We start from the raw sequence: 12,426 nt of genomic DNA, 5'->3' as shown, positions 1-12,426 counted from the left end.
TGACCTCAGCCAGCAGTGATGTGCTGGACTGTGTACCCAACAACGATAGGAGCGAGAGGTCAGGAGGATCCCATGGGGACAGGATTCCAAATGGCTTTGTAAGGTGTGTCGGAGGAGGTCAGGGTGGGCATTGCCAGGCAAAAGGACTTTTGTGAGCAAAGGGCATGGAGAAAAGAAGAGCCGATGCACTGGCAAGGGGCAGTATGAGACTGGTCTGATAAGAGAGGAAACCTGAGGATAAGGAGGGCCCTGAGAAGGAATAATGTACCCCGAATGCCAGAAAGAACAGATCCAGGGAAAGGCTCCTCTCCCTCCTCTCCCTCCTCTCCCTCCTCTCCCTCCTCTCCCTCCCCTCCCTCCCCTGCACACACTTCCTCCCTCTCTTCCCTCTCCTTCTCCCTCTCTACCCCTTCCCCTTGCTATTGGTCGTCATTGGTGGCAGGGGCAACAGTGACAATCTTTGCCTTTACTGAGCCCGAGTGTCATCCTGCACATTGACACAGGCACCCGGCACCCCAGTGTCCTACAACCCACTTGAGGGTGAGGATAAGGATGAGGCCGAGCAGGCCCACAGATGGGAACAGACTCAAGGCCAAAGGACCATGACATAGTAGGTGTCACAAGGGCTCCAAGGAGGAGGAGGCAGCTTTCCTGGGTGGGCAGTTACCCCCACTCTGTCCTGTCCAACCAACCCCCAGTTATTTCCCAATGAGAGTTCTCGAGGTCCGGGCAGCCAGGCCAGCAAAGAGGGGCTTCCCTGGATGTGTCACTCTCCTGGCTTCCTCATGGGTGACGTGCCAGACCACCCGTGGCTCCCAGAGTGAGCAGAGCTGTGAGAGTGAGTGGACAGCTCCTGCAGGCACGGGTTAGTGCATAAGAAATGAGGAATTGACCAGGTCTGGGCAAAAGTACTGGGTAAAAAGCCAGAAACCCTGAGTTCCCGTTACACCTGTGTCTTTGGTTGTAGCGTGAGGCGAATCGTGTGGTCTTTCTAGGCCTCTCTTTTCCCTCCTTGCCAGAGGTGTGTGACGACCCTCAGTGAGCCTCAGAGGCCTTTAGCAGCACGCACGAGTGGTTCACCCTTGGGTTCACTCTTGTGTCTTCCTAGGGACACAAGGAGGGCAGGCGTGTCTCTGCCTTTATCTCCTTGAGTCTCTGCTGTGTTGGGTTTGAGACCACAGAGATGAAAGCCAGATAGGTCTATCCAAGGCCACGTTCACAGACACAGAGGGCCTGGAATGAGGGCCACTCTCATATGTGGGGAGCAGAGAGGGTCCAACATAATCACTGTGACCACAGGGGCCCAAGTTCCACCACTTTTCTCCCCCACGATGCCCCCAGACACCACAGTGGGGGTGGCTGTGCAGGCCAGCCCCGCATCTGTTCTCCCTGGCCAGGCCCCAGGGTACACGTAAGCTCTGAGTGAGGGCCAGCAAAGGAAAGTTGCAGATACCTGCAAGAGAGCAGCCCCACTTCTGAAACACTCCTGGAACCGCCCTAGCATAACGTGCCCCCAGACTGCCGCTGAGCTCCTGACACAAAGCTGGGGGATTTTGTGAAGACATAATTCATTCCCTTGGTCCCTTCTGCCCCCATCACCGCCTCCTCAGTAATTTCTGACGATTCTTAGGCAACACTAGTTCTGAAGAAACCCACCTTTGGGGAACTGGATCCTTCCAGCAATCACAGACCCCCACTGCATGCCAAGCCCTGAAATTCCCTCAGGAATTGCTCAGCTGAGTGGGAATTCTCCTGGGAGAGAATGTCTAAGGTCATCCCTCCCACATTCCAGTTAATTCCAGTGCGGCAGGGAGGCTGTGGAGAAGAGATGTGGGTGATTCCAGGACTGAGGTGTGGAGTGAGAGCACAGAGACCAGCCCCCACTGTCCCTGGAGTGCATGTGAACTTGTACACGGGCACAGGGTGGCAGGCGGAGGGACAGTGGGAGGGGATGTTTGGCCTGGCCGCCTCATTCTCCATGCTGCCTGAGCACAGAGGAGGGTAGAGGGTCCAAGCAGGTGTAAAGGGCATTAGAGGAGTGGGAAGGATGTAGGAGACTGATAAAGAGACATTTGAGGAAAGGCTCTTAAAGGAAAGTGTTTATTCAAGCCTATGAATTTCCTCTCTTTAAGGTCCTTAAAAAACGGGCTCTGCTATATCCATTCTACCAGAATTATTAAGTGTGGCTCTCTCAGAGCTTCTTTCCAGACTCTCTTATTGATTACATTCTTGAGAGATTGGAGAAGGGAAGAAGGCAGGCCAGATTGACACCGGGTCACTGAACACTCCCTTTCAGAGCAACCTTGAGCATTGTGGGCGGGACCTCCCATTTCCAGGAGTGCCCACCATCAGAATAAATCTGAAAGAAGGTAGGGACCCCAGTTCCTCCTCCAGCCTTCGAGCTAAAAGGGTGCCACCCTTTTTCCAAAAGGTCAATTACACCCTCTTATCTGACTTTGTCCATTTGGGTGAAGAGCTAATCCCAAGAAGGGTAAAGTTCTTTCCCTGGTTCTTGTTTATGGTGAGATGCTGGGATAAGATATTGCTGAAGAATCTAAAATCCTCGTGGAGGATGGCGGAGCCTGTGACTGAGCCAGACAGAGCGCCCCATCCCATAGCCTCTTGCCTCTTGTCAAGTCATTGGAAGGGAGGTGAGGGACAAAGGTGCCCAAGAGTCTAGTACCTGTGGGCAGTAGGGCTGACCGTGAACATGAGGTTCCCAAATGGGAGAAAATAGCAGTGCAAAAGGAAATGTGTCTTCTCACGAAGCTGTGGTATCTTTCAAGAGTATCATAAGCATTTAAAGATAATGAAAGGAACTTTTAAAAAATGTTTATTTTGAGAGAGAGAGAGAGAGAGAGAGAGGGAGAGAGAGAGAGACAGAGCACACATGAGCCTGAGAGGGGGAGAGAATCCCAAGCAGGCTCCATGCTGTCGGCACAGAGACTAACGTGGGGCTCGATTTCATAAACCATGAGATTGTGACCGGAGCCAAAATCAAGAGTCGGTGGCTCAACTGACTAGGCCACCCAGGCGCCCCAACAAAAGGAACTTAAAAAAAAAAAAAAGCCTTCCCCCCACTGAAGTCTTCAACTGCCTTCACTTTCCCGTGTGCCCTTGAGCACGTTCACATCGGTTTATCACCTGCTGGGGCCCTGCTGACACACGCACACTATTTGATGGCGCTGTTCCACGGGCTCCGGTTATCATTTAAGTAGTTGCCTAGATCAGCACTGAGCCCACCATTGCTCATTGCCGAACCGCAAGATGTTCAAGTTGTTTGGGAGTGGGAGTTGGGCTGTGCCCCACGTCTGTTCCTCTGATTAAAGACCTAGGACTTGAGCCAGAAGGCCATAGCTTGTCTCACTCACGGCCACGTAAGCAGTGTTCAGGTAACAGAGGCTCTTCCTGCCTCCTGGACGCGGGCTTACACACCACGGGAAGGGGAGCCGAGGGGAGAGGACGCATGCTTTACACAAGAGCCAAGGGTTTGTCCTTCCTTCCCCCCCCCCCACCCCCTGCTCTCCTCTCGAAGGGAAGTTTCGTCAGCGCTGGGGTCCCAGTCCCAGCTCAGCCTGTCTGGCATTCCATGCCTCTCTCTGTAACATCAGGAGGGGTGGGCTGGGCATCACTGAATCCTCCCGTGCCCTGGGCCTCACCCGGGGCTTGCACTGGGACCTCCTGGAGGGCTTGTTCAAATGCACGGCACTGGACCCCACCCCAAGGTTTCTGACTTGAGTAGGTCTGGGTTGGGCCTGGAGATTTGCATTTCTAATGTGTCCCCAGGTGATGCTGGTGCCGCCAGCTGGCCCAGGGTCACACTCTGAGAGATGCTGGGCAAATGAGTCTCTGTCATTGGCACCCCAGGATGCGGCCACCTATGCAAGGCTTCTCTGTTCTAAAGATCACCTCCTTTTCCAGATGGAGCCAGCAGGACAGAAAGATGAGCCATTCAGTGCACGAGAGGGAAGTCCGGTGAAATGTCCCTCTCAGGTAGGCCAGAACTGGGGACGGGAGGGAATCCCTTGCTGAGTTGGGGACTGAGATGGGGCCACGAAGAAGTGGGCTTTGCTGTGAAGTGGGGTCTTCCCTGGATGAGACATTAGCCCCATCAGAGGCTTGGGTTGGCTCTTCGAGGCTGGGCACAGCTTTGCACACCTGACACGCTGAAGGTTTACACCGGCGGGTCAGGAGAGCCGTGTCCGCAGCACTGAGGCCCCTTCCACACCTGTGGAGGGCATAGGACCAAAGCCACAGCTTACCTGGTCCCAAATGTGAGGATGAGCATCTTGAATAACACGCCCGACATGTAGTAGGCATAGAGTTAGTGCTGCTGAGTAAATGAATGAGAAAAGGAACACTGAACATAAATCACTAGAATTCTTTTTATCATTTAATGTGAGTCCGGTTTTGGGCTTTCTTACTGAACTGGTAAGTTTGTTGTTGTTGTTGTTGTTGTTGTTTTTTGGGGGTTTTTTGTTTTTTGTTTTTGTTTTTTTACTGGGCTGTAGGAATTAGATCATTTGCCCTGTTTCCCTCTTTGCCTTGGCTGCCAGGAAGCTTAAAATTCAGTTCCCTTTCTGTGGAAATATATGTACTTTGCCTGGTAGCATGAAACTCCAGTACAAGCAGGAGATGCTGACTGTGGCAAAGGGGACATTTCAAAGCATTAGTGAGCCCTCTCAGAGAACTAACGAGCAGCACGGAGAAGAAAAGCCAGATGATGGTTTTCTCATCATTTCAAGGATGCTATGAGCGTTCCAAACTGACCAAAGGCATTGCTGTGTGAGAAAGCCTGGTGGTTAAACGATACAGATTTCTGGGTCACGATTATAATGTATTACCTTCCTCTGCAGGAGAATCCCTTTCTGTTCACCTACAAGAACAGCAACTACCTGCCCAGGCTGCTAAAATCTCCTGAGGAGCTTGAGGTAGGCTCGGGTTTTCTGTGATTGACAAACATGCAAATGAACCAGGGGCGGTACCCCTTGCCGAGTCTTTGGAAGTTTCTACGTGGTTCCCTGGAACCCCATGAGCCCACGGGGAAGGGTCAAAGGGTCAGGTGTGTGACCGACCCATTTGTGCTTGAAGCAGGCCAGCCCTATGTCCCTGTCTTTGATTTTTTTTTTTTAATCTTTATTTCCTTTTGAGAGAAAGAGAGTGTGAGTGGGAGAGGGACAGAGAGAGAAGGAGACACAGAATCCAAAGCAGGCTCCAGGCCCTGAGCCCAGAGCCCGGAGCCCGATGCGGGGCTCGAACTCGCAAACCGTGAGATCATGTCCTGAGCCGAAGTCGGACCCTTAACCCCTATCTCTGTCTTTAGAACGGCCTCAGCAACCAGCATCCTGAGGCTTCACGGGGCGTGGTGGGGTGCTCAGCACTGCCTGCTCCCTGTTTGCTTCTGACATAAACCAAGAATCCTCAGGCTCTCCCCAAATCACCGACGAGTCCTTTTAAACTCACCTGAGGGCTTAATCTGAGGAGAAAGTTAAGAAAAAGCAGAGGAATGCGGTGAAGCGCGAAACCAGACAGCATGGAGGCCAGAAGGCCTTCGAAGTTGGCGCACGCCCGTGGGGGCCGCCTCGTGCCTCCTCACGCCTCCCTTGGTGCTTGTCTCAGGAGTCCTTCTCTGATCTTTCCTGTCAAGATGAGATAGGGCACCCTGCACTCCTCTGGGGAGCTGAGAAGCACTTCAAGGCTGATGTCCTCACTCTCAGAGGACTGCGGACCGAGACGAGTTGAGACGAATTCACTCCTACTACCCTCCCCGCCAGCGGCAAAGACGACGGCCTGGGTCCCCAGCACAAAGCCTGAGAGACACACAGCAGGAAAGACTCTTGATTTATCATCATGTCCCTCACGTTCTAACCGATACCTCAGCGTGAGGATTCCACTTATTGGCTCTGTGTCATTGAGCAAGGCACTTACCATCTCTGTGACATGCTAGTCACAGCCCCACCTCACAGAGTTGTTACTAATGATAAGCTCATACGCGGAAAGTACATGAAATAGTGTCGGTACGCTCTGAGTTCTACACGAACGTTGCCAGTATTTGTCATCTGGTAGGAGACAGCGACACATTCCCTCAGGATGCGTTTATTGAAAGCCTTCTGTGTGCCACTAGAATGCAAGCAGGGATTCAGAGCAGGGACTCATCACTATTTGTTGAATGGCTACATGGCTGGGTGGGCAGAGGAATACCAGGCATAAGAGATAAAGCCACAGATAAAATCCGTTGCTCGTCCCAAGGAACTCAGCCTCGTGGAGCCAATCAGCAGTCGAGGCATGACTCTAATTAAAGTTTCCGTGGGTGTTCTGGGAACACAGAGGAAGCGACTGACGGGAGAGAGGTGACATAGTTTCCCAAAGAAGACCAACAACCCCAGCCTTGAAGGATGGCTAAGGGTCACCCGGTGGATGGGCGTGTGGGAACGTGGGGGGAGGGGAGGGTGAGGGGGGGAACGGAGGTAGACTCGGGCAGAGGCATGGAGAGCGCAAGAGCTGGGTCCAGAGCTGGTGGTTTAGAATGTCAGGGTCCTCTTAGGATGCGCCAAGGGGGATGAACTTTGTGCGGATGTTAATACAGCAGAAATGTATTTTTTTTCAACCAACACATATTTATTGAGCATCACTGTGCACTGTTCTGGGCTCCAAGGATACAGTACACAAAACAAGCAAAAATCCCTGCTTTCACTAAGAATTTGGGCGGGGGGGGGGGGTGACACTGTTATATTATGCTGAGAGAGGGAGAGCGTCATCTCTATGGGTTCAGAAGGCTGGGGAGGAAGCCCCCAGGACTGAAGGCTGTAGATGCTGTAATATTCCAGGCAAGAAGTAACACAGGCCTGAGGGGGCACCTGGGTGGCTCAGTGGGTTAAGCGTCTGACTTCGGCTCAGGTCATGATGTCACGGCTTGTGGGTTCGAGCCCCACATCGGGCTCTGTGCTGACAGCTCAGAGCCTGGATCCTGCTTCGGATTCTGTGTCTCCCTCTTTCTCAGTCCCTCCCCCACTCAGCCTTATCTCTCTTTCTCTCTCTCTCTCAAAAAAGATGAATAAACATTTTTAAAAACCCTATTTTTGAAAAGTAACACAGGCCTGGATGAAGGTCAAGGCACTAGAGGGGAGGCAACAGGATGGGGAGCATTTAGGAAAGGATTTTGTGGACACTCAGATATGAGTGTTCATAGAGAGGGAGGGATCTTAAGGGATACCTAGCTTTCTATACTAAGGGGTGCTTTCCAAATACAGGCCCCACTTCTCACCCAATTTCCTATGTTGCAAGATCCATTTCTCCTTCTCTGTGCCTCTCATTTCAGGTGACAGATGCAATGGAAATCAGGTGCCCTGACAAGGACCCCTCCAACACGATTCCCACTTCAGGTACATGGCTCAAATCAAGTGATTTTTAACCTCATTTGAGGCTCGAAATCATCAACATAAGGGCAACCTTAACGGGCTTTCCACACAGTCTGGGATACATCAGAGGGGGGTTTTTTCCAAGGACAATAGAAGTAGCTCCTGATGTGTGTTTGGAAGTTCGTGTCTGTGTTTGATTGTTCTTGAGCTACAACATGATAACACCAGTAGCAGAAAGCATTGATTAAGCGTTAACTGTGTACCACGTCTTGTCCTGCGAAGAGCCCAGGATGAGTTGAGTGCGCTGCTGTCATTGTCCCTCTGCCGTGGAGCCTTAACGAACCAGTGAATTTTTTCTCCAAAAGACAAAACAATCTTTAAGCAGGAGGCAGAAATAACCGGTCCATACGTCAGAGCCATAGGCAGGAGGCACTCATACACTGCATGGAACGGGAAAGCACATCTTAGAAACGTGCTGTTCTCACTGCTTCTCAGTATTTCCAAAATGACTGTTGCCGGGCCGTGAAAATGCAACTCGTGGAATGTTCCAGGTGACATCCTCCCAGAAAGGGGCCGGCTAAGGGCTAAATCTTTTCTTCTAGATGAGCCTGTCTGAGAGTGATGGCTGTGTGCATGTGACCATGGGAGGTCATGGAGCGGGGGTTGCAGGGAGGAGGCTGTACGTTGACCTGTAGGACTGACCCCATCAGTGCAGGAGCATTCCTGCAACAGTGCGATAGGTTCCCTTGCTTGGTCCTAGAGGGCGACTCCTTTGTTCATTAAGTCATTCACTTGATTATTAGGTGATTGTCGAATGCCTCCTAAGTGCCTTCCAAGACAGAAAATTAGGTTTGGAGATGTCACAGCACCCAGCAGCGTTCTTTCAGGGATGCACATCTTTGTCGTCAGACTGTTTTCTTTTGCTGAGCGTTAGTAGAACAACAAAGTGTCAGCCTACCTTTCATGCAGGTCTTAGCTCTCTATGCTCAAATTAAGCCACGTGAATGGCAAGTAAGTTAAAATGTTTGTAACAAACTTCAGTCTGTAACTGGTTCTTGTTCTAAGTTGCAGAACAATGGAATAGGAGATAAGGCACACACACACACACACACACAGAGCGCGTGCTCGTGTGTGTTTAATCTTTAGATTTTATCCCCTTCATACTTGGTGACAACTTAGTCCTATTGGTTAGTTTACTAGCAGAACTCTAGCAGCAGAAACAAATTATCAGCTTCCTACACAGGCTGTCTTACAACAAAAACACAAAGATGTACGTATATATGTATGTCCATGCATTTGCATGTATAGGGACAGAGAGAATTTGAATTTTTTAATCGCCAGTCTTTACAGAGAAATGATATCCATCCCTTTTTTAATCTTATCATTCTGAGAGGATGAACTATAAAGTATTTTGCAATCTTTCCAGATTATGTTCCTGTCATAATGATAACCAATCCCTTAGAACGTATCTCAACATCTGAAAGCAGATAAAATGTGAACCTTTTCTTTATCCTCTGACCCTGAAGATTATTGTGTTTATTGGCATTTGAAGATGGAAGCACAAGAAATCTTAAGACCTTGAGATCGAAGATACTCCGGTGATAGGGACCGTCTGAATAAGCAAATGGGTACATTTAGGTCTCCTCGATCTAACCAAGTGGGCATGGAACCAAAATGCTCTCTCGCTCCAACTGGGTGACGGCCATCCTAAATGTGAGCTGGGCCTGCCCTTCTGAGGCCTGCCTGAGAGGTGTCATTTAGGAAAATGACCACTGCTAACTGGGCAATAATAAAAAACACATTTCATTAGCACGTGTGATCTGTGAATGGACATTTTAACCATCCTTGTGATTATTGGGGTAGTTAAAAGAGAGCACAGGGCCACATTATTAGTTTTTCTTGACAACTGTCCTATTTCTGGTGAGGTCACTCACTCCTCTGGAGATCATGTTTGTAATTTCTGATTGAGATGATGGTATCTGATGCATACTTAAAAGAGCAGATTGTCTTATCTTTATATCTCCAATGACTCAGCACATAATAGGAGCCCAGTAAATGTTTACTGAATTAATTTTGTTAATGTTTATTTCTCTTAAGAGAGCACGCAAGCAAGTGTGAGCAGGGGAGAGGCAGAGAGAATTGCAAGCCGGCTCCGTGCTGTCAGCACAGAGCCGAACATGGGGCTTGATCCCATGAACTGTGAGATCATAACCTGAGCCGAAATCAAGAGTCAGACACTTAACCAACTGAGCCACCCAGGCGCCCCTCGCTGAATTAATCTTAATGAGTATTTCCAATGTAGCAAACCAACAGTTCTCAGGGTTGGAAAAGATCTTTAAATCCAACTAGATCAAGGTATCTGGGGGCGCCTGGGTGGCGCAGTCGGTTAAGCGTCCGACTTCAGCCAGGTCACGATCTCGCGGTCCGTGAGTTCGAGCCCCGCGTCGGGCTCTGGGCTGATGGCTCAGAGCCTGGAGCCTGTTTCCGATTCTGTGTCTCCCTCTCTCTCTGCCCCTCCCCCGTTCATGCTCTGTCTCTCTCTGTCCCAAAAATAAGTAAACGTTGAAAAAAAAAATTAAAAAAAAAAAAAAAAAGGTATCTGCCATTAAAGCAATTTTTCACTAAGACTCTGTATAAAATAACTGTTTTGCCTTCAGAGTTCTTTTCAAAAACCTGCCGTGTCCCCTTCCCTAGTGTTTCTCTTCAACCATCCACAGGTACACATAACTAACCAAAAGTGATGTCTCAGTATAGGGTACTGCCTTCATCAATAGGCCACAGCCCTTGGCAACCTGGATGCCTCACTCATCCCATCTGGGGCCCACAGGTGATAAACCTCTTCCTCCAATCTGTGAGCCTTTTGGAATGAGATATAGAGAGTTGATATAACTTTTTTTTATAACTAATCGGTATTTGGTAGCAAAATAAATAAATAAAAGCTGCCGAGTTTTCTTCCCAGTCAGTGCATACATGCTCTCTCTAAATGCTATCTCCTGTGGGTTTTCTAACTTTGCACATACTTGCATCATTTTATATTACCCCATGGTCTGCCCCTAACACAGTTGGGGTAACTAAGAAAAATATGTTGGGCCTGGCAGCTGACCTAAGGTTTTCCCAGTGAGAAAAAGAGTAGCATTTTGCAAACAAAAGAGTAACAATACGGAGCAGGGGACGTGGCTCCTGGCTCTGTACTCAAGCTGGCTATCTTGATGTCAAGCTGCTAATTCCATGCTGGGAGAGAAATTCACAGTATTTGAAAATAGAGAACTACAAAGCTATTTATATGCCACTGTCACCAATAGTATAAATCTAGAACAGTTCATTCATTTAAGACATTGGCTCCCTTGTAAGTCCTTGATGTTCTTTATTATACCCATTTGACTAAAATGAGCTACTCAAAAGCCAATATGAAAAATGCCCTAGTTACAGAACCGGGAGATCATTAAGGGTTTCACTCTGTTATGACCCAGCACTGCAATGACCCTGGAAATGCTTCTGTAATCATCACCTGTTCATGGGTCTTGTGGTTTAACCTCATCTATGACTAGGAAGCAGTGATGCCCCACAGGGAATAACAGCCCACCGGTCCCCTTGCTCAGTCCCCTGAGCAAGTTCAAAATCACCCAAAGACACTTGGACACATAGGTATTTCCCTTCCCTGCAGTGCCCGTCATTTAAAGCTTTGAGAGCTGTAAGGTCTCTGACACAGAGTCACTAACTTAGCCTGTAATTCAACTTAGCACATTGCTTGAGCCCCTGTGCTCCCTAAGGCACAGATTGCTCCATACAAACTCACACTGAAGTACTTCCAAGGCACAAACAAGGTTCTAACATGGTGCCAGCAGTTTAGCACCGTTGTTAACATAAGTTAACATAAGTCCTGAGAATCAGAGGGCACAGGAGCCGGGTGGCCCTAGCTGACAATTGTGAGGAAAGCTGCTTTTGTCAGATTATGGCTGCACGTGGTCTAAGCTCTTGGGGTATACAAGACAAAGCTCCAAAGTGTCAAGTCTTCTCCTCATTCTATAGTCTACCATTTTCTTACCATTCGTGATATTTCATCATAGCTTGGATGGCCTTCTGATAAGAGGCCCCCTCTGTAGAAATCTTGATGAGTTATTGATGTATTTATCAACTCATTTCAGGGTGGTGGACAGTTTGTACCAGATAATGTTTAGCTAATCAGCCCACATAAATTTAATCTTATCTCTAAGTAGTTTTTTCCCCAAGGAGAGCAATTGCTAAAGTGCTTTGCTGTGTTTCCAGGCTGTGTCTTTGTCATGCGTGATGATATTAACAAAGCTCAAATCAAGGTCTGCAGGATGTTAAACAAATGAAACCTGTCGGGCTCTATATTAATAAAATCCCAGATAAGTCAGACCCCTCCCACACAGTCTTGGTTTGGTTTATCATCTCTCAAAGGAAATCCTTCAGATCTATCTACACATACACACACACACACACACACACACACACACACACACACATAGATGTGCACATGCATGCACATGTGTGTACGTTTCCTTTCTGTCTGCTACAAATTTAGGCGGTAGGATGACCAGTTCCAGCTGCCTCTTTAGCAAACTATAATGAGCTTTTGAAGCAAATCTGCCCATCGCTTCCACATTTTACCAGCTTCAAAGATTTCCCCTAACCTTTGCCCCCTAGCAAGTGTTCACAGCATTCACTGTGGCTATCATACATTATGGCAACAAGAATATAGTGATTGGCTGTCATCACCAGCAACTAAAATAAGCCCTCTCGAGTTGAGGGAAGGAGGTCTTACTTTCTGTTGGGTTGCCTTTTTTTACCCATTGCCCAATTTCTTTGAGAAGAGGTCATTTTAAAGTTCTCAGGCTCAACCCCATGGATGTGTGCTAATGTGTGCAGCTGGCTTTGTGATTTGATATTGTTCTTCTAACCACATATCCTTACCCCACCCTCTCCCAAGACCTACTGAAGCAGAAACTCTGAGGGTAGGAACCGACCATCTGCGTTTTAACAAGCTCCCCAAATGATTCTGATGCAGGCTCAAATTTGAGGATCACTAATCTATATATTTTGCATA

The 12,426-nt window shown here is 48.7% G+C and overlaps 1 protein-coding gene across 1 annotated transcript in view; it reads left to right on the top strand.

Moving 5' to 3' along the window:
* The window catches only part of PLB1 (phospholipase B1), a 121,545-nt gene that overhangs the window by 41,480 nt on the left and 67,639 nt on the right, over positions 1 to 12,426 (top strand). Inside the window, exons 15-17 of the mRNA XM_047069218.1 lie at positions 3,922 to 3,993; positions 4,857 to 4,931; positions 7,319 to 7,382. Coding sequence (XP_046925174.1) covers positions 3,922 to 3,993; positions 4,857 to 4,931; positions 7,319 to 7,382 — 211 coding nt within the window. The remainder of the gene's footprint in view (positions 1 to 3,921; positions 3,994 to 4,856; positions 4,932 to 7,318; positions 7,383 to 12,426) is intronic.

This window comes from Lynx rufus, unplaced genomic scaffold (genome assembly GCF_022079265.1).
Source record: "Lynx rufus isolate CCGP_SWC_20201006 ecotype Redwood Valley unplaced genomic scaffold, mLynRuf1.p SCAF_8, whole genome shotgun sequence".
Lineage (NCBI taxonomy): Eukaryota > Metazoa > Chordata > Mammalia > Carnivora > Felidae > Lynx > Lynx rufus.
This window is presented reverse-complemented; position numbering and strand designations above follow the sequence as displayed.